The 22754-nt window shown below is 41.7% G+C and overlaps 1 protein-coding gene across 2 annotated transcripts; it reads right to left on the bottom strand.

Moving 5' to 3' along the window:
• Positions 1 to 769: 769 nt before the first annotated feature.
• akna (AT-hook transcription factor) lies at positions 770 to 22629 on the bottom strand. Of its 2 annotated transcripts, XM_085793976.1 has the most exons (25): positions 22509 to 22629; positions 22005 to 22114; positions 16336 to 16960; positions 14763 to 15438; positions 14327 to 14630; positions 12762 to 12836; positions 11902 to 11964; positions 10381 to 10537; positions 10076 to 10140; positions 9930 to 9989; positions 9727 to 9845; positions 9450 to 9621; positions 8878 to 9056; positions 8508 to 8639; positions 7549 to 7798; positions 6525 to 6631; positions 6045 to 6289; positions 5720 to 5870; positions 4887 to 5036; positions 4576 to 4715; positions 4106 to 4234; positions 3153 to 3269; positions 2946 to 3041; positions 2561 to 2684; positions 770 to 1157 (listed from the first exon to the last, which is right to left on the bottom strand). In XM_085793976.1, the coding sequence occupies exons 3-25, from the start codon at positions 16718 to 16720 to the stop codon at positions 902 to 904; spliced, it is 4152 nt and encodes a 1383-aa protein (XP_085650102.1). In that variant the 5' UTR covers positions 16721 to 16960; positions 22005 to 22114; positions 22509 to 22629; the 3' UTR covers positions 770 to 901. The 2 variants fall into 2 exon arrangements, with proteins under 2 accessions (XP_085650102.1, XP_085650103.1); XM_085793977.1 differs by lacking the exons at positions 11902 to 11964; positions 22509 to 22629 and having other exon boundaries at positions 22005 to 22459.
• Positions 22630 to 22754: the final 125 nt, after the last annotated feature.

Below are 22754 nucleotides of genomic sequence, written 5' to 3'. Positions count from 1 at the left end.
GTCTGATCCACATGAAGCTCGTCAGCTACAATAGTTATGCCTCTGGCTCATATAAGCTTATGAAAAACACTGTACAAAATATCATTCTAACCTTTACAATTTAAAATGTGTAGAGTCTATGCAAAGAAAATGATTTCACATCACCACAGAAGACAAACTCATTTTAAAGATACCCAGCACCTCAGGTCTCGGTGGTCACATGACTCCACTGATAATAATCTGGAGCTAAAAGATAACAAGTAAATGACTACAGTATTACCAAAATAGATTCATGATGTTTTACAGTATGACCAGGTGCAGTAAACGAGTGCATTTCATTTACGGTTTAACATGCTACTGTATAAACAGATACAAGGTTTATACACAACAAACATAACACTGAAATCCAACTTATTTTTTCCTACAAATTAGTAAAATAGTCACATTAAAAATATAATCACATGATCAATAAATAGCTCAAAAATAACTGTGTATTAATTCATTATAACTGCCTTATCCAGGCAGCTGTAATTTCACAATTCTTTACTTCATGGGTTTAAATCAATATGATCAACTACAGTTTCAATCAAACTGATCTACAGTACAAGATCTTTATCATTATCCAGGTAATCAGCATCTTTATGAATAAATATTTGTCTGTGGAAGAAACAACTGCTTGTTTGCTGACCTGAGACAGAAATGTTGATATGAAACAACATTTAAAATAGAGAAGCTTCAGCACCTGCTTTTCTCCAAAAGCAGGAAGTTAAGAAAAGTTACAATGAAGAAGAAGAGTTTCGATTTTTTATTCACTTTGGTCCTTCATTCAGTGCTCGTCTCTGCCGGTGACGTCCGCAGCCTCCCTCTGCAGCAGAAGAGAAGCTGCTGAGTCTAAACTCGTGTGAGCTGAGCTGAGCTGAGATCAGCTGTAGGACTGAGTCAGCAGCTCGTGGTACTGCAGCCCAGTGGCCAGAGAGCGAGCCATGTGTCCAGACGTGTGCTTCATGTGTCGAGCTGCTCTGATGGCTCTGTTCAGAGAGCTGTCCAAACACGGCTGCTTAGCGCTGGACAGGCTGCGTCTCACTCTCAACCTCCCCCTCACCTCCTCCTCACCTCTGACCCCTGATGATGTGCCAGTGCTGTTGCTAGGAGACATGTGGAGCGGCAGTGAGTACAACCTGAAGAGAGGGTAAGGTTGACAAAACCCTAAATTAGTGGGACAGTTTTGGTGAAACTGAGAGAATGTTTAGTATTCAAAGAGATATTTGCAGTACAACACAAATTATTTTTTCTCTTTGCGCTGTTGGGAAATAAAAAAAACTTGTGCTTTGATGGATGTGAAACTATAACTCCAGTGTGCCACCGCCAGTTTAATTTTTTTTTTTAAAGAAAGTGTTTTCAGGACGCCGTATAGCTCAGTAGGTTGAGCAAGCATTGCAGCCGGCCCCAGTTTAAATCCTGAATCAGGTGGCCCTTTGTTGCATGCCCCCCCCTCTCTGCCTCCCAATTTCCTGCCTTTTTCAACTATCCTATCAATTAAAGGCAAAATGCCCCAAAAATATACTTTAAAAATTGTGTTTTTCCATATCAACATGTGTCACCAACCACAGTTAGCTTCGTATTTTGCAGGTGTGAGGACTCGGACCTCCTCCTCTGTGTAAACAACCATGGCCACTGCTGCTCCACCTACATGAAGTTTGTCATTTACTGCAGTCGACACTTTTACACTTTGAAAAATGAAAAAGTCCCATCATACAAACACTTTTCCTGTTGGTGCAAAATGTGCTGATTTCTAAACCAACTCCAAAAGCTTTATGCTCTGACAATTTTTGTTTGGTGTGGGATGTTCAATAACAATATGTAGTGTGGAATTAGGACACAATAGTTGTGCTTGAAAATAATCACTTGGTGGAATCGATCAATATGAGAGTTAGGGCGTCAGATCGAACTTAGCTATTCGAACAGAATTCGAATGATTGTCAAAATGAGAACATTCAAAAGTGCGTCACGACGTTCGTGGTAGTAAACATGTTGATAAAACAAACAATTTTGTTTTTGTTGTGCACAAGCTAGAGCTGCAGCTTCAAATATACGAGCAGAGTTTTTTTAATTGCCCGTTCATTTGGCTGCCACTGTGCGCCTATGTGTCCCCACACTACACACACACACCATCTTCTTCTTTTTTTTTTTTTTAATCGATCAGCGGACCGCTTGTGTGCCGATCACGGATCAACTGTGATCTGTTGCACCACTAATTATATTTCGATTTCCCTTCTTGAAGTTTTATATTAAGTTGGTAAAACTTAAGTGTGCTGCAAATGTTACGTAACAGATTTGGTTGAATGTCCTTTAGTGGACGTGGGATGTAATAATAAGCTGGTAAAGGTGGATATAATGAGCTAAAAAAAAAAAAAAACATTAAAAATTTGAATATGATTAGAATATTTAACATAAGATGGGTTAGAAATTCAAACCTGATTTGGGGGGAAGATTGACAGCCCTAATGAGAATCAACTGAATGTTAATATATTGTCTAGAGAGAGTGTGTGTGTGTGTGTGTGTGTGTGTGTGTGTTACTTACAGTAGGGGCGGCGTGCACACTGGCATACACTGCAGCAGTGCAGGAGGAGCTGCAGCGTAGCGGCTCCTGGCCACTCTGTCAGGAGACTGTGTGTGTGTGGCAGCGTCTGAGTCTCTGCGACAGTCTGTGAATCACAGCGGGTCAGGAGCTCCATCAACACTTTAGATAATTAAACTCACCCCATTTACTGCAGACTGAAACCATTTATGTGCTGAGCTTTTTGACTGCACCGTGCCTCATGCTGAACAACAAATTCACTTTTTTGCCAAGTCATGGATTAATGATACTGTCAAACACACAAAGAGCAAATGCCTAAGAGTATGTGGAGTACACAAGACTCAGTTCTCCATATCAATGTGTCTGAGCAGCATCACATCAGACAGACCTGGCCTTGTGCCTCCGTGTGTCTCCGGGCGTCCACAGACAGGACTGAGACGGCAGTGAGGGGAGTGGGCCGGCTCTCTGTTGCCACCACCTGGTCCTGACAGCACAAGACAGACAGAGGGAGAATATACGGACGCTGATCAACAACTTACTCAGGAGAGTCAATAAAACAGAGATGTCCTGCTGAGGATGAGAGCAGCCTTCTTACGTTCAGATCGTCCTTGGTGACTTGATGAACATTGGGGACAAAGAGGAGGTTGATGGCTTTTACCATCGGGTTCATCTGCTCTGTCGGGCACTTGTGTAGACACAGAAGGACGCTGCCCTGCAACAGAGGAAAGGTTTGGCAGGGAAACACACTCACCAGGTGGTAGACACACTCTGTTCTGGCAAGGTCTAAATACATTAAGATAACCTTTATGCTTCATTTAACAGGGTGCATTATGAAATGGTTCTCTCATAAAAGTGTGGTTCAAACACATGTAGCTATGAATTGTTCACAACTATTATTTCTGTGAGTGTCTGTGTCTATAGAAAGTGTTGAATAGGATTGAGAATGAAAGGAAAGCTGATGAAACTAGTCCTGTGTTTGTGATACAGCAGTGTGTCGCTGTAAGCAACAACAAAGGAGGAAACACTGCATTGCAATTAACTGAATTAAGTCCCACAATGTTATGACATAACAATTTCCAGCCATTATGAAGTCTCAATCATTTTAGAGCTCACACTGCTTTGTCCTGTTCAGAGGAACCGAGCACAAGACCCTGCAACAACAATCCTAACACTGCTCTTCAACCTGCTCAGGTAAGTCAGCAGTGGTGGGAGAGCTGCTCCTATCATACTTTATATCAATTATTTTGATCAGTATTGAGAATCACTATTATTTCACATGATTACTCATTTACTAATCACTCACTTTAGAAATGTGACACATTTATTCACATTGAACAGCATTGAATGTTACTCTTATTGGCCCTTTTTGTTATTTTTTAGGAGGAAAACAAATTGAGAACCTGACATGCTGCTCTACATTGTACTAAATTAACATTCCTATTATTACCCAGTCCTGTGGGATGGTTTTTTGTAAGGGTGGATGAAATTTGTTGCACCAAATCATTGATTTGTTTGTCTTTAGAAGCCAAAATCATAATCACTACTTACTGGGGCGTACTCTCTCGCTGTGGACAGTGTTTGTGTGTGAACGGCAGCTGTTTGGTGCTGCAGTGGATGTTTGTGTACATCTGGACACCCGAGGCTGAGGCTGAGGTGTGGGAGGCTTCAGCTCTGAACCTGCCACAGAAAACAAAAACATCACATGTAATGTGGATACAAATCAAAGTGGTTATGTTTTCTGTGTAGCACTGAACACACAACAGCTACAGTACAGTAGAAGTATTGTTGTCAGTACAGACAAGAGCAACATGATCATTTGTTTGTTCGTGTTTGTTCAGAGCTGTATACCTGATGAATAGTTGACCATGTTTAAGGTCAAATGTGTATATGTATATACTGTACATTACTACTGTTATTGCAGGAACAACTCCCCTATATCAAAACGAAACCTCCAGCAGAAACAGGCTCAGGGTGGGCAGCTGTCTGACTCGACCAGTTGGGTTCAGAGAACAACTTACTGATGTCCCGTTGTGTTTTGTGTCTGTCCACACAGGGTGACCTTTCTCTGGCTGCTCGTCGTATTGTAGACTCTTCTTCGACCTCAACAACCGTTTGTCTTTCTCTTCTTCCCCTGCTGACATCACTCTGACGTCTCTCTCTGGGTCTGAGGGAGGAGCCAACAAGAGGAAGCAGACAAATAGTAAAGGATATACAGTATGTATTAGGTTATGTTTCATGGTCAACGGTGTTCACAGGATCAATAAAGGTTTCCTCTGCAGGTTTCTTTGTCAGAGCTATGAGCTTTGTGCTGCTGCTTCATTCTGCCAACCTGATGCGAGGTGTAGAGGTGTAGTGGTGAGTGTCCTTCACTGGAGCTGGAGGAGCAGCTCTCATGGGGCTCAGAGGCTTGTTGCTCAGACAGCTTTCTAGTCTCTCTTTGAGTGTGGTGACCTCGGTCTGCAGGGTCTGGATCGCCTCTCTAGAAATGCAGAAATAAAAGAAAAACACAACAAATGTTTGAAATCAAACTGTTGGAAATTCTGCATAAAATACGCATCATGTGTTTTCACCACCGCACGTCTTCAAGGTCAAACACCTTAGTCCAGGAAATGTGATTGGTCAGGTGTTGCACTAGAAAAACAGACCAGCCAGGTGATTTATCTATGCAGGTGTCAGTCCAAATGCATACATACACACACACACACACTCTTTGAAAAATCATGCAGCACCACACCGTGCAAGAAAAACAAACAATACCTCCTAATATGAAACCACATTCAATAGCAGCAGATTCTGTAATAAAATATAGATATGAATTAAGAATATGACAGTATAACAGAAGTATGAAGAATGTTCAGCATTTCAAGGGCTATAAAGTTTGATATTACAAAGTGAACTGAATTATTGTCTGAAATTTATCGATCAGAAATCATCAGCCTGTTCATATCTTCAGAGCGACACAAAGTTTTATTTCTGCTCGGCTCAGGAAGCAGAAACTGGACGTTACAGTAACTCTTAGCTGCGGTTGTACATTTTCTGGAACATTGTGTACTCGTGCTGTGTGGTAACACGGCTTTTTCACCACCAAGTCCCATCCAGGAGTCTCTGCAGGGAGACATAAACCATGGCAGCAGCTGCTGCTGCTACACTACACACACTCACTTGCGATTTGCCACTTGTCTGGAGCCCAGGGCTCTGAGAGGATCGCCATGGTGATACCATGCAGTGGGGGAGGAGCTTGGCTGGGAGCTGTGGAGGGAGGTGATGGATTCTGTGTACTGGTCACTCTGTCCGTCTTCAGACACAGTGTGAGCTGCAGGGCCGAGAGGAGGACAGCGGGGTAGAAAACACTCATGAATACAAGCATTTAACAAGTGACTACCATTCATAATGTTTAAAGAGATAAACATTCGTTATCTTTAATTGAGAATGTGTCTTAAAAAAACAACAAAAACTCAATTGATAGAAAAACTTGAGAGAGACTCACTACTGTCGTTCTCACTGGCGACGCTGTCGGCCCTGGTTTGTTCTGTCTGACTGTCCCAGCGCTGCGGGGAGCAGGAGAAGGTGCGTCTCCTCTCTCTGCTTCTGTATCGCTGCTGGGGGCCGAGGTGAGGGGCCCCTCTTGGCTCCGTAGCTGTGCAACTGTGTGATGTTGAGGAAGCAGGAGATGGTGCTGAGACTGGAGCTGCCTGATGTTTCCCTGTGCTCCCCTCCTGATGCACTGCAACACTGTCACAGAAAGGTAAAATATTCAAACATGTAAAATCAGAACAGGAATGTTTCATTATTGACCCTGTCAGTGTTGATGAAATGAATGATAATAAACGTATCAGGATTCAGAGTTGTTGGATCACACATCAGTGTGCTCTGTGTGTGCATGTTATAGAGGTGGGGGTGGGACATGAGGTCAGATTTATAGCAGGTTACATGTGTTGATGTAGAGAGCTGTGTTGGACACACTCACCTCTGTGAGGCCCTCTGGTGGAGAGGACTGGGAGCTGCTGCAGGAGTCAGGTGGCTGCTCTCTGAGCCAACAAACCCACTGTCTGTCTCTGGAGAGATGATCCCATCCTGATCAACACAACACAAACATTACACAACATATATCTACACAGGCTATATGAGTATAGAGATTGCTTTCATTCATGCTAGACAGTTAGACTAGTGAAATCAAAAGGCTTGGTTGAATGGGGTTCAATAGCTGTTTTATAGAAAGAATTAAAAGACTGGGTGTTAGCTTTATTTTAAGAAGGAGTTGCTAGGTATACAGACATGTTTTTGGCCTGTCAAATAATTGGATTATGTAAGTATACACAGACTGTTTGTCAGCTGCTTGTCGAGAGCCTCAAAGGTACTTGGCAGCTCAGTGTTTTGGTTTTCAAAACAACTCTTGCAGCCACTGAAAATTTAATGACTTCAAATGTTGCACCTGTATCTTCAGGGAGGTACAGTATATCTGATATGAAAACATACAGATGGAGTGTCAGTGATACGTTGCTCTAATGATGGTTCTTTTGCACGTTTTACAAGTAAAGAGACGACCAACTATTAATTGTATTCTCCATACATGCCAAGAGTTTCTTGGCTGAAAACATGTAGAATTAAAAGGTCCATGTGGGGACGAATGATAATGGGCTCAGTCAGAAATCATTTTGATTCTGTTATATAAAGTTTTGAATATTTCAGAAAGTTTAAGCTTTAATGAGATGATGTACCAATATTTCGACTACAGAAAAGGACTTAATAAATTATTTCAATATTTCTTAAAGTTCAGAGTCCTTTGATCAGTCACTGAAGAGAGAAGTTTTAAAGTTTAGAAGCATTTTAAGTTGTGGAGTCTTTGAGCGTTAAAAACATTCTGGGGTCTAGACTGTGCATATATGCTAATATTGTGGAATTGCATCACCTATCCATGCAAACTGTGACGGGGTAACTGCAGCATCAGTGACTAATTGTTATTTCACTCTGACAGTCTCTAACATACTGACCTGAGAAAGCACTCTGCTGCTCCCACTTTGGAGTTTGGAGTTCCTCCTCTCTGCTGCAGCGATCTCTCCCAGGCTGCTCAGACTGCTACTGTGGGACTTTCCCATCTCTAACCTCTGGTGGCCAGTGGGAGGATGAACGGAGAGCAGCGTGGACTGGCTGGAGTCCCTCCGTGACGGTGGACTGGACCTGCTGCTCTGCTGTTTGCTGACCCCAGCAGGAGATTCCTGACGGCCTGATTTGGCTTTTGCTCTGAAATTAGAGTTAATCAAGAACAGACAAGCTAATTTAGTCACAGTAATAGTTTTTTACCATAAGATGATAACAATCATGTTTTGTTTTTGTTTTTAGTATATATTTTTGGCTTTAATTGACAGGTAAGTTGAGAGAGAGACAGGAAATGGGTGGGGGGTGACAGGCAGTAAAGGGTGTAAAGGGGCGCAGCGAGGACTGTAGCCTCTGCACATGGGGCGCCTGCTCAAGGCAAGGCATCTTTATTTATATAACAAATTTCGTGCTAAGAGGCAACTCAATGTGCTTTACATAAAGACATTCATTCATTCATTCATTTTCTATACCGCTTATCCTGCACTTGGGTCATGGGTGAGCTGGAGCCTATCTCAGCTAACTTCAGGCGAGAGGTAGGGTACATAAAGACAAAGCATTTAAAAAGAACAGCATAAAAACAATCAATTTAAAAAAACACACACACAGTTAAAAGCAAGAACAAAGAAGAAAAAAGTAGAAGAAAAAAAACCAATATATATAAAGTTCTTAAAAAGAGCTCAGCTATAAAGCACATGCTCAACTCACTGAGCTAAATGACCCCACACACACACAATTATGTTTTAAAAGAAAGTAAATACAGTACATCTCCCAGTCTCCCCAGTTTCCCAGCACGAGAGCAAAAGTTATAATGCAGCTGATAAAATTGTGTCTCTGTTTCTCTGATGACACTCACCTCTGTGGAAGACTTTTCTGGACTTGCACATGCCCGGTTTCTGCACCCCGCCTCATTCTATCATCCTCCCTGGGCTGTATGTCACTATGGTTCTGATCAAACATTTTGGGAAGTTCCTTGAAGCTTTGGTAACTAGACAGAAATAGGAAAAGCACCAAGGATAAAATCATGAAAAGCCCAGCCTGCAGGCTGAGCAGCTCATTTTAAAGCTCTACTTCTGACAGTGGGCAAAACGATCAAAAGCATTTCAGTAAGGGAAAGGCTAACTCCTGACATTAATAAAAAGACGCTGATGCTTAGACGGTCTCTCTTCATATGTTCAAGTGTTGGGTATCTAAAACAATTTCAAAAGACAAACATTAACACTCACTGATCCATTAATGTGTCCAAGTCTTGTTCAACGCGTCTGTATTTGCCATTCTGAGGTGTGAAATAAAGAAAACTCTGAATGTCTTCATCGTCCATCGCTGACTCCTCTTCATCACTTTGTTTTCTGGCTGAGTTCACCTCTGCTGCTCCTTCTGGATCAAGCAGCAAAGCCAAAGGTATCTGGGAGGAAATGAAAACACTGATTTGGAGATGTCCTGTCATATCAAAGCCAACAGTGATTATGTGATGTTAAGTGACACTGGGCTAACAGCTACACTGCTTCTGGTTGTTATGGTCAGGGTTAGATATTAAAGGATAACTGCCGTTTTTTTTACAATCTGAACCTTATTATTCCCAGATTGTATAAGGTCCAGATTGTAAAAAACAGCAATTACCCTTTAAGAGTTGCACTTGCTTTTCTGAAAATTTAGGATGAAGTTGGAATCAATATGCAGAGAAAAACATTTCACATTTTAGATTTCTGTACACGAACAGGTGCAGAAGTCAAATAGGCTTTGGGGCCATTTCTGACAGACAGCCCAGGGACAGAGCACGGTATAATGGCGCTGGTACCTGTGGCTGAGTCAGAGTGGCTCCCCTCTCAGAGGGAACAGATGACGGGGTGGGCTGAGGGGGTGGAGAGGGAGGAGCCTCACAGGTAGGCTGCTCCTGTCGCATCTGTTCCACCTGCTCCTTCAGCTCATCCATATGCAGTCCACACTGGTAGATCAGCCTCTCCAGCTCCCTGATACAGAGCCATGCAAGCACAAACATGCAGCAAATATAATACAAACAACATAATGAACTAATGACTATAAGGCGGCGTATCTATCTTGGACATAACTCTCACCTTTCAGGGTCAAAGTTGCTGAGTCCTGCACCTCTCTGCTGCATCTGTCTGTGCTCGTCCCTCGCTAATAGGTAGCCTCTTTCTAAAGAGCTGAGCCCCTCGCCAAGCTGTGAGAGACCCTGAAGGACAGACAGCATGAGTTTAAATATCAGGTGGCCATTTGAAGATATTCTTCTGAGGGATTAGTTGTTTGTTGGTCTTACATTCATCTGTTCAGAGGGTTGGAGTTTTCCTCTCTGTAGAAGATCCTCAAAAGTCTGCAGCTGAATGAAAAACACAAAAACCTTGACTATCATCCAGCAAACAGATCAATCTTCACCACTGTGGATAGTTTAAACAGCTCGATTACCTGCTGGAGGAACTTGTCGGCCTGGTTGTAGAGAATCTTGGCCAAATGTTGTCCCACCTGGAGGCCTGATCATGTGACAGACAGGTGCAGAGGACAGAGGAGTTTATGATGCAAGTTGTGCAGAGTATGTAATGTTAGTATGTGAAAGCTGGGTTTGCATAATGATGAACATTTTCAGTGACAGTGTTTAATGGTAGAGAGGTAAATCAAAAAGGCTAATTCATTGATTCAGATAATCTCGCCTAATATGTATAAAATAATGAATCTGAGAGCAGAGAGGTAGATATTGAATAAGATGAACATACTCTGATTATTGCCATGTCCGTTTGGATGAGGAGAAGCCGAGTTGATCTCTGGTCTCTGAGCCTGAGGAAAGTCCAGGGTCATGACCCTCGAAGCATCACGGCTCAGTCCTGCCTGCACCAAGTGGCCGGGCTTTGGTGGGTCAGAGTACAGGTTCACCTGAAGGACACGTTAGGAGTGAGAACATGCTTCAACACATCATGATCCATGTCACTAGCCCACCCGAAGCTTCAGCCTACACCTTTTCAGTCAAGTTACATTTGTTTCGTTTTGTATTTATACTTTAAGGGAAAAAATAAATGAGTTACTGTTAACTCATAACTAAATGATTCATAAAGACACAAATATATTCAATTCCCTTAGACACTGGATTCACTATGATATAGAGATGTAGCAGAGAAAACTAACATCCCTGTATCCCATGTTGTATCGTATGTCTTCACTTTTTCTATCTTGGCTCTTTTAGTGTTAATGAAGCAGCAGATTGTGAATGCTCAACACAGAACGTGACTGAGGCCATTTTAGTGCATGTGAGTTTGACCTGGATTGTATGATGAAGGGTTAAAACAGTGAGTGGTCACACCCCCTCCCTGATAACACACACAGAATTAATGAGAATGAGAATGAATGGATGTCCTAACCCACTCAGCCTTTAAAGCAGTAAATCTTAATGACCTTAAACTGACCTCAGTCCTCATGAACACACACACAGACATGCACACACAAAGGGCGGAGCAGACATAAAAGCTTGAGTCGTATTGCACCCGAGGAGCCACTTAGGCTTTTGTTTTTTTTTGTGCTGCTATTATTTTTTAGGCTTTATCCAATTTACTACATACTAAAGAGGCCGAACCTGAGAAAATGGGTCAGAAAGATGGAATGAACTAAATTAAGATCATAAATCTTACTAGAATCCATCAATTCTCTGATATATTACACACACACACACACTACATTAGGCCACAAAAAGATACTGAAAGACTGGATATAAAACCTACAACATTAGAGACTAAATATTTTCTTGAGTCATTTTATAAGTTGGTCATTTAAAGCAGCAAGAAAATTACTTGAATTTGTGTTCAAATTATGAGATAGCTTGGTTCAAGTCTAAACAGGTGATGCTCTGAATGTTACCCCATCTAGGGCAGCTTCATTTAATAATTTTGCATTTCATGTTGTTTTGAAATTATTTGCAACAACATTCAAGGAGGAAAACCTCTTCTTTTGAAATTGATCAGTAGCTTTCAGTGTAAAGCCACTCCCTCCACCCTGTCTGTACAAGGCTCCATGTGCAGAGGGACCCGGAGACAGATGGAGGTTCAGAGCTGAGGAGGAGGTGGAGAAATCTGCACGCTGATTTTAATTGGTGCTGATTGAGGAGCGCTGCTGCTCAAACACAAGTGGGCCAATAATTCTTTGAAAGAGCTACTTGATAACACTTCAGCCTCTCTCTCTCTCTCTCTCTCTCTCTCTCTCTCTTTCATGTCTTTCTCAAAGTCTTCTAATCTTTGGTCCTGACATACTGCTGTTTCTGTGATGTGCTCATGCTGTCTGGGCCAGGGCTGCTCCTTCTCTACACAACTGACCTGTGAAAATAAAGTTTGGGAATAAAAACAATGCTAAAAATATGAGGATTTATAAAAAATATTTCATGAATCTGGAATAATCTGTGGCTGTATGTCTCAGACTTTCATCTAACACTTTCAAATTATATCAGTTTGGCTCAATACAAACACAACAATGACTGGAACTGAATGAAAAGCTCTATGTATAGTTTAAAAGCCCCAAAATAAAGGAAATATAATAATAGTTGGTTCAATGAACGATGTTTTAAGCTAAAACCTAGAGCAGCAGATACATTACAAATCAGTATTAAAGCTCCTGTTAAAACTGAACACTGAAGCTCCCAAAGAAGAGCATAGTAAACTTGTACTGACCACAAGCAGAAACACGCACACACACAACGCCGCTCAAAGAAACATGAGAGATAAACTGGACTATCTAATTTTCTTAGATTATAGAAACACAAAGGAGAAAGTTCAAACTGACACTTCAGGAATTTTCATTGTTGCTATGCAGCGTTTTTCCTTTATTGAAAAAGTGCTGTAATGAATGTAGTAGTACCAGTAATGAATGTGCTCTCATTTCTAAGATTAAATTAAATTAAAAAATGTGTAAAAATTCTAAGATTAAATCATAAAAATGTACATATTTGAAGAATGAAACTGTCCTTCATTTTGAGGTCATTCTCATGTGATGGAATAACAGAAAACTAATCCTAAATAAATCTGATATGGTACTGGTATGCGTGTGTTTTCTTTAAAACCCTGATCCACTGTGAGCAGTCACTGATAAATTATAGCCTGATCTCTAGATCAACTACCTTCGCCTCCAGACGCAGACGATCAATGGTGTTCTCTGCCTCAGCGTACTTAGTCAGCAGTCTGTTATAGTCCTCCTGCAGCAAGAGAAGAGAGAGAGGAAATATAAAAGTAAGAGGAGGGTAAAGAGGGGAAATAAGTTTGTGAGAAAAAAAATGGGATATGAATGAAAAAGAAAGGAAGGAGAACAAAGTTGAATAAAGAAGGGGGAGGAGAGGTCAGGGCAAAGACAGAAAGAATGGAGCACGGTCATGGCACCGCTGGGTCTAATTCATATGTTTGTGCTGAATGTGTTTTGATATAATGTGTCTGATATGACTTGTACAGCACTTTGGTCAACAATGGTTGTTTTAAAACGTGCTATATAAATAAAATTGAACTGAACTGAACTGAACTGATATGTTTGGCAAAGTCGAGTAGATCAAATGTAAGTGGACGCCCTGTGTTTGCACTTCTATGTATTTTAGGTCTGGAGTTGTTTTCACAGTTTGGACCTCTTGGCCCAAGAGAAGTGAAATCTTTATGTCATCCAACACTGTTCTGCAATGTGAAGTACATTCACGAAAAGGTCACCTTCTGAAGTAAGGCTTATCTATTCTTGGACACATCATTTGAATATTATTGATATGTTGCGGTACTCACTGACTGAGACGAAAGTAATTTGTGTTGTCTCAAGGTCGATGAGCTGCAGACCTGATCCTACTTCCAACTTTCAATCAGAATCCCTGTTGTATAAACATTAGGCTTCGCAATTACCTCGGTGCAGTAAACTGATGATCAATGAAATACTGAACACGGGCCAAACCTTGCTTGAAAAAAAAATCTCTACGCCATACAAGACTTTCAAGTTAAATTCACTGGAATCCGGTTACCATAGTTACGGCCTCTGGTTGATGAAATTTCTATGAAAACAGGCACCGGAAAGAAGAAGGTCTAATCCTCTTTTTATACAACACCAAATCTCTTCAGCAGACAATATTAAACAAACGTTTGAAGTTTAATTTTGTTCAACTGTGCCTTCCCTGTTCAGCACACACTGTAATATCTAGCTACTTGACTTCAATATAGCATCATTAACACAGAGCATGTAAAGTGGAGCAGTTAGTGCACACTGCTGCCTCTGGGAGAGACCAGGGATGGCAGTGAAGTGGTTGCAAGCTGCAAGCGCTACTTTGTTTAAGACATGAGGGCCCAATTTGAAGCTTCTGAAATGAAGTGAAAGATGAAATCTTTGTTGTAAAATATCCCAGTAAGTGGGAGGATAAACCTTTGAAGTAAATAAATGTGTTTCTGCTCTATTAGGAATCAAATATGACCTAATATGTCTAATTAGTGGTTTATCAGAATTGTAGCTCGCGGCCTGGTGCTATCATATTCAGGCAAGGGTAGGAAATCCTTCAAATACAAATGCCTGACAGGGATCAAAAGTTTCTAGTTTCATTGCAGCTTATTCCAGACTTCAATTAAGTGTGAGTTACTGTTTTTCAGACGCTAAGCAGGCTCATATTGGAAACTGTTATGTATGAAAAGCCCTTTATCCACCCCCTCACTCAGTCTCCACCAGTACCTGTAGCTGCTCCAGCAGTGTGGTGGCTTGCTGCCGGCATCTGAACTCCTGAGGCATGGTGGAGTTGGCGGCGCTGATTAGTGTTCTGTTTAAGTCTGACGGGACAGGAGACCCATCAGTGGTGTTCAGCAGGACTTCTTTCACAATGTCAGCAGGAGACTTGAACACCATGGGGAGCTGAGGGGACAGGGACTCCCTCTTGGGGGAGCGTCTGCTCTTTGGGGGCTTGTAGCCGCCTTTGGGGAAACGCACCCTGGGCTCCACCTGAGAGAAATCTGGTGTGCGGTAACACAGAGGCCCGTTTCTAGGAACAAAATAAAAATTCATGGTTAGTGCTTTTTATAAATGAACCTACAACTGTGACTAATAAAAACTCAAGACAGATAGATAAGAAAGACACAACTATAGCAGAAGTGTCTGCAGGAATGTCTCTCACCTGGGTTCAGTCCCTTCTGCGGCACGAGTCCTGGCTCTGGGTGTCCTGTCTGCACCGACAGTGGTGTGGGGATGATTCCTTGAAAGAGCAGTTTCAGGAGAGCCCTGCCTCATCTTCCTCAGTCGCTTATCTGACTTTACTGATCCCTTTAAAGGCCCATTAGAGAATCCACTGTAACAATTTGCCATCAGTTGTTCAGGAGGGACGTCTGACGTCTGAAGCTCCGTTAGCTCTTGGCCAGACTTTGGACGACGAGGGCTGGGCCTGGGAGTGAGGCTTATGTGGCTGCTGTGTGATTCTGGACGACTTTCTATGAAGCCCATCTCTGGAAAGGTTTCAGCTTCGATCCCTGGAGCGGCAGCAATTTCCTCAGCGGTGAAGTGGAGGAGGTGAGGGAAGGTGGGGGCCGCGACATCTGAGGCAGCCTGAGACACTGGGCGTCGAGGGTCGGACACTTCAGCAGGTTCAAACACGAGCAGCTCAGAAACACAGGGTCGTGCTCTGATCTCCTCACTCTCTTCTTTGTTAACGGACAGCTCTGATAACGCGCTGCTTTGTTCACATGTCTTTCTCCTGCTGTCGCTCCTCTTCATCTCTTGCTCTCCATCTTTTTCCTCCTCCATCACATCCTGCTCACCTGCTGCCTGTGCTGTAAAGCTACTCCTCATGTCATCACCTGCCAAAAACAAAATGGTATGAAGCAATGGCAAGAAAATATAGAAGAGAACTAAATACAGCCATGAATTCTCTCACAACCATACCAGTTTGCATTTTTATAAAATATTTTCCAAAACGTTGTGAATAATTTGAGATTTTGAGTAATTTTTCATGCTGCTCCAGGCAGAAATACGGTTTGCACTCATTTCCATACTGCATGCAAATGCATTTTGAAATCTCTTGAAACTATAATGGTCTCATAATTCATCACAGTGACATTATTGTTGTTGGGGGATGGAGCAGGATGATTCATAAATTGGGCCAAAAAAGTAATGAGCCAAGAAAGCTGAAGAATTTAGTTCCTGTTTTATCTTTTTTCACATGTGCAGTATGTGACTATACTATATATATATGTATATAACAATGATGAATCGATGCTTTCTTCTCTGTATCTGCTGTGTCGAACTGTAACTACAAACATAAATACAATGAAAACACAATAAAACATTGAAATGGCAAAAACGTCATTATGTCTTCATTTAAAACCAAAACATCAACTTCTTTGGGATCCATAACGCTGAGGCTATTAGTCGATTCAATGATTCCTTTACAGATGAAAAAAGAGTTCATAAATGATACAGGTAGGTATAGGTTTTAGAGTGGCAGGACTTGACTACAACAAGCAACCTGAAGATGTTCCCCCCTGTAACTGTACAACAAATACTGTAAATTCCAATTACTAAGACACGTCATTGTTGTTTGTAAATGTTATGAGGTGAAGTATCAAAAGGCCAATATGTAAAATGTTAAACTAGTGATGTAGCCCTACAGGAACCGTGGAAACGGAACAACAACATTAAAAGTCAGTGAAAAGACAGGCAAGGTTAAAAGGTAAGATAGATAATCAAAGACTCACAGGGCGACAGTATTTGTACATCGTCTCCTGCTGCTTCAGTGAAGGACAGAGGTTCATCCAGCTTGTAATTCCACTCTTCAGGTGGTGTGTCCCTCTCACACCCACTAGGGTCTGCCTCCTCTGGGGGGCTAGAGCAGCAGGAGGGATCATATTCTGCACCTGCATCACTACAAAACCCCCCAAACTCCACAGTGTCCAGTGCCTCTGCCAGTCCAATGATGCCATTGTCATCCATCTGGTTGCTAAAGTCATCTTCTTTCCCCGCCTGTTCTCCATCCTCATCCTCCCACCCATCCTCAGATATTACAGAGCTGGGGGGTGAGGTGCGGGCGGGGGCAGGGGTCCAGAACAGAACCCCCGCTGTGGTGGTTTTTCTTGTCTCCATTCACCTTTCAGCCAACTGTTGCGTCTCTGTGGTCTCAGCCGGGAACAGGAACCTTCTGCATCCTTTCTTGTTGTGCTGCCTCTGCGGTGAGGTCCACTTTCAAAGCCATGGCTACACAGGTTTACAAATCACAGGCCATGTCAACAAGCTGGTGTCAGTGTAGCAGGACAGCTAAGGAGGTCTCATCGGTCCCTCTTCAGTTTTAATGAAGACAAGATCTGATTTTCTTTGATGCAGTTCCTGAAACAGAGAGAAGTACCAATTATTGAGCAGAAATAACAAATGTGCATGTACTAATTTCATTCGATAAAACATAAATAAAACACAAAAACACAAAGACAACACAATCCAAAATAAACCTTATTATACACGATTGCTCTCAAAGTTGGAATAATTTTGTTTTCAGACACATTCCTCTTTTTATTCCTATTTATAAAGGTTAATTTTGATAAAATTTTCAGGGTGATATATTTGGAAGAGATTGATCAATTAAGTTTTGAGAAGATATACACATTATCTATCAAGAATAAACCACATTGTCACAATCATTTCATAAGTGCTAAATACATATTTTATTCCAACTTGCTAAATCATCAATATGAAGATACATGTACCATCTTGGACTAACCACATTTTATAAATCAAATGACTTATCAATTACATGATAATGAAGATGGTCATCCCACAATAAATAGGAGGAGAAAGTCTGCATACAAAATGCATATTAGAGATTTTGATTCAGAAAAATGAAAGGTGATGGTTAAGACAGTGTTCTCATAACACAAACATGCCAAACTCTAATGAAGTGATTTAGGAGCAGCAGAAGTCATCAGTCTGCCTTTTTACTCACACACAGCTGCTCTCCTCTGCAAACATCTACACTCCATATATCAGTTTTTAACTGTGTCCCTCTGCACCACTAATAAATACTCTGTGTATTATACTCTGACAGGAGCAACTGTTGCTGTGTGAAGGGGGCAATGAATACAATTAGATCCAATAATATGAAAAAGCAGTCATTTCAAAAACTCAATGACGTGCATAGCCATAAAACCACAAAAATGTACTTTGTCATCTTGTAGTTAAAAACCCCCAAAGCAATTCAACAATCAATATCACGTTAGTGTTTTAATTCTGAAGCCTTGGTCTTGAAATGCATCAGGGTAAACTGTGGCCTATAACATTAATTTGGCTTCCATCACATTTATAGACAAGTAGTCAGTGATTTTACTGGCTGATTAAATCCAATAGAAGATCATATTTCTGACAGATTCACTCTACTGGAATATTCAGTCAGTACAGAGGCATCATTAATACTCCACAAGTGTTTGTGATTTTCAAACTAAAACAGGTGTAAAGACAGAGAGCAGAGGTGGATGAGGTGGACTGAGCAGCACATACTAATCTCACAATGCTTACACATGATGACACTGTATGAGAATTGTTTAACTTGTGCTGTTAGATCATTCTCTGTGCTTTCATCACATGAAAGCACAAAGAAGCTACCATCTTAAAAACTGGTAATATTCCTCTTGTTTCTTGACTTGTTTCCAAGGTAACATGTCTACACCACTCTGGCATCCTGTGCCATCATGTTGCAAGGCTGCTATAAGAGCACAGATCAGACTACTAGTTTACAATGTCACATGAGGTTCCCCAAGTATTTGCCTGGAGCTGCAACACTCACTATGGCAACTCCACAACACTGAGCTGAGCTTTCAGTGTCTCCAATAAAACATCTCTGACTAACCCTGACATACTGTGGCCCGGCTGCACTGTGCTACAAAGAGGAGCATCATTAATGAGTTTACATACATTTATACCATCTGAAAATGATCATTTATCATAAACACACATCAAGCACATAGTTATACTTAAAGGAATGTTTAACACTCTTCAGTACAGATGCTTTTATAGTGGTTGAAAAACCAGCTGCTGTCGAGATCACACAAGTGTTAAGTTGTTAAAGGGATAGTTCAACATTTTGGCAAACTGGACCATTACCATAATCCCTATAGTTTTAGGAGTTGGTTCGTTTCCTTTAATTGTCGGTGCAGGCTAATTTATGGCAGAGCAGAGCCGCAAGCTGTTCAGAGCTACGCTACGGAGGCTAATGGGATTTCTTGGTTTCCCTCATCAAACTCATCAAATACACAATCCAACAACTCCAAAACGCTCTGGTGGACAAGTTGTGACCTGCACATTCACCACGCTATGAGATAATAACAGAACGTTACCAGACGGAGTTGTTTTCGAGGAAAATACAGAGACTGCTTGCCGAAAAACTGGAACACGCATCAGTGGTTTTGCATGAATTTACCTCAAAAACAACTCTGTCTCGTAACGTTCCGTTATTATCTGATGAGTTTGATGAGAGAAATCCCACTAGCCTCTGTAGCGTAGCTCTGAACAGCTCACAGCTCTGCTCCACCATTCTAAAAAATAGCTTGCACCAACAATTAAAAGGTAGTGAACTTACAGTACTGCTAAAACTATAGTGATTATGGCAATGGGCCAATTTGCCAAAACGTTGAACTATCCCTTTAAATCTAGGCGTGCATTTAAACACTGAATTGTAGGTTGTGCTATGGCAGCATTGGCACCCGAAGGGTAAAACAACCACATCACAAAGTTCAAAGACCCACACAAGCATCAGAAGAAACACGTTGTCAGCCTCAGTTCAAGCAATACAGCTTTAAAAACAACACACTGAGAGAAAGACACTCTTCACAGTACTGCAGCTCTCAGACTCTCATTATGAAAAGTGGTTACCATGCGTCTCGTCTTCTTTCATTAATATCCCAGATTAGCACAAGAAGATTATTTGCCTGCTGCTTCGTACAATGTCTCTTATCCCTCCCACAGACCTCACTCACACGGACGGAGAGTGTGTTTTCAGACTCATTCATGTGCATCCCCTCACACTTGTCTTGTTTGTGTTCAAAAACAAATACAAGGCTGAGTGTGTGTGACTGACAGATTCACATCGTGCTCCCTCCACAAGCTTTTTATAAACAAATCCGCATCGAGTCTTCCTACTGCTGGCCAACATGGCAAACTCAACATGCATTTAAAGCAGACCACAAGGAATGAGAGTGCACAGCCCTGTGGGTAAACAACTGGAGGTAGGTTCAGAAAAACAATAACTTTAGAGTAGGAAGACTGAAACATCCCAGAGTAATTATGACATTATTGCTGTAATTTCTCTTTTGCGCAGGGGAACGCATACTCCAGTAAAGCCCTGCCAGGAGACAAGCACGGAAATATAAGCTGCTGTTCAGTTATAATTTGCAACTAGTGGCAAAAAAAGAAGCAAAATGATATATTTACTCAAATACTTCAGTACAAGTCTGACATTCTTAAAATGGGCTTTACATACATGTGACTGAAAATACTGGAAACACTTTACTTTTCATTTGATTATTTCTGCATCGTGATATTTCTACTTTTGCTAAAGATTGTAAATACTCGCAGTAACCAGCGGCACCGGCCCTGCTACCTTTTACAGTTTAAGTGTCTGTCTCACAGGATGTGTCATCAGGAACTACATTTAGACTCAAATACAGAAGATCAGCAGTAAAGTCAGCAATAAACTTTAGAGTGAAATCAAAACCCAGATCCAAAAGATTTTGCATAATTGTTGAAATTCTGAGCTTTTCTGGTAAGAATAAACAACTCACCTGTTGCTCTGCTCATGCTCCCTGTTTATTCCCAGGGGGAGCTAAGGGTTTATCTCAGCTGCCAGATGGGAGGGTATTAAGCTGCTCTCAAGCCCTTAGAGGGGGCTTCACCCACTGTAAACAGATGATGATCGCCAATATACATTCAGGCAATCAAGCTAGTCCAGTTCCTCACAGACAGACAGCAGGGCTGTGATCACCTGACCGTCAGGTGAGCTAAGGCTGCATCCAGGTCAGACAGAGAGAGAAAGCAGAGGAATGACAGAATGGGACAGAGAGGGGGAGGGAGGGAGGGAGAGGAAGGGAGAGAAGAGTAGATACAAAGATAGACAGAGGAGAGAGGAAGAATTTCTGCCAGGCTCTTCTGTCATTCTTTGCCCCACCATAGCTGTCACGGAAACAGTTGGTGTGGCCAGCAGGGACGCCACTTGAATTCTGACAGGGTGATACCAGCTGAATTCTGAGCACAATATGGAGAAGTGCAGCTGGGGCTGCAGGCCGCCCCAGAGGCTGGCAGGGCTACTGCAGACTGTTGGGATGGTGACTAAGACATGACACCTAATCTACTTAAAATGGTGAGCTGAGGACACAGGGAGCACTTCAGAGAGAGAGAGACTGCTCAAGGTTTTTAAATTGAGTCTGAGAAATTGTGATGGGAATTTTCACTGTTTTTTTTTTTTTTAGTTTTTGTGAACAACACAATTAACTGATCAAGCAACAAGAAAGAAAACAATAAGAATAAAAATAAACTTCTATAAATTGATATCAATTAAACTTTCAGTTGCAGCCCTTATAAAAATACAATTTAAGTACTGCTATTACAATGTTAATGTTAACAAATATTGTTAACATCTTTCAGGTAGTCAAGTACCATTTACTGTACTCAGCAAGTTACAAAGCCTTCGCTGCTAAATAATAAGCTGCTATAACTGATTTTGAAGAAAACTGCCCTTTCACTCTTATCGTCATGTTGACATGGTTTGAAAAAAACAAGAAACTGAAATCAACACCAAGCTGTGCTGTTGCATAAATACAAAGTTTACTTGGATCGCACTGGAATGAGTGAAATTCAGCTCTGCTGGCTGACAACAGGTTTTTCTCCACCTACATTTGCTGGTAACTGCAAATCCATCAGAGGTCACACTGTGCTCCAGACATCTGAGCAGCCAGTTGGAGTGGATTTTTTTTTTTTTGAGCTGCTCTGTCTGTCTCACCAAAAAATCTATTTCCTGCACAGACCATGTGAAAACAAGGCCTCTTGCCTTGAGAGCGATGTGAGTCTGGTCCAGTGAAGCCAGCAGTCTGTCTGACACAGCAGCTTCAGACAGGAAGAGCCACAGCAACAATGCCCTTTTTTAAAAGTATACTGTACCAAATAAGCTGCCTTCAAACACATGCTCCCTTTACACAGGGGTAAAAGCAGGACCTGCTCAACAGCATCCAAACACCATCTGTTAACCAAGTCCAACCAGTCCGGCTGGTGGGCTGACAATCACAGTTTCTGAGGTGAAACACACACAAAATCCACTAAAATCAATACAACACAGTTGTGGATGGACCATAACTCTTGGATGGGAAACACAAACACTACATTGCAAACTTACCTGATTTCACTGACGGTAACTTCTCCGTGGTCGACAGACACAGCAGCAGGCAGAGGTTTCACTGGCAGACCTCACAGCAACACGGGCCGGTTGCCTTGAAAACCGCAAAACTAACGAGAGAGGAGGAGACCCACCCCTGTGTCACCATGGCACACACACCACAACAAACCACCACCGATACTCAACAGGTTATTTAGGTTTCCTGTGACTCCTCAAACTTGTACGTTTGTTAAAAAACCGCATTTAGCAACTTAATTCTATTTAGCCAGAGCAACGTCAGTTGTTATTGGTAACGGACAGCTAGCTAACGTTAACTGAGCCCGTGCCAGTTTAAAAAGTTCGTTATGGTTCCCATCACTCACACTAACACCTCAAAACAAACGCAAACAACCCTCATTAAGACGACTTACAGCTACGTTGCGTTTGCCTCTTAATTAGGAAGTGTGACACGAGGATATTTGTCACTAAAAAGCCAGAGTTTGTGATATTTATAAAGCTAATTACCAGTTTTGTGGAGTGTGGCACTGATTTAGCTGGCAGAGGAGTTACTTTAGGGAAAATAAATGCTAGTACTATATCCTGCGTTTAGTCTTTCAGGCATCTTCCCTGCTATGAAATCACGAATAAATTGTGGCTTTCACCAAAAAAGGCCCCTTTACCATTATACAAACATTTTCAAACGTTAGTCCAAAGATATTCATTTAATTTATGGCATTATTTGCGATCGATTTAACCTGGAAGGCAGAGCTC

Source organism: Trachurus japonicus, chromosome 12, assembly GCF_045865225.1.
Source record: "Trachurus japonicus isolate A0001 chromosome 12, Traja_1.0".
Taxonomy (NCBI): domain Eukaryota; kingdom Metazoa; phylum Chordata; class Actinopteri; order Carangiformes; family Carangidae; genus Trachurus; species Trachurus japonicus.
The sequence above is the reverse complement of the archived record's forward strand: the minus strand, read 5'-3'. Positions and strand labels throughout refer to the sequence as shown.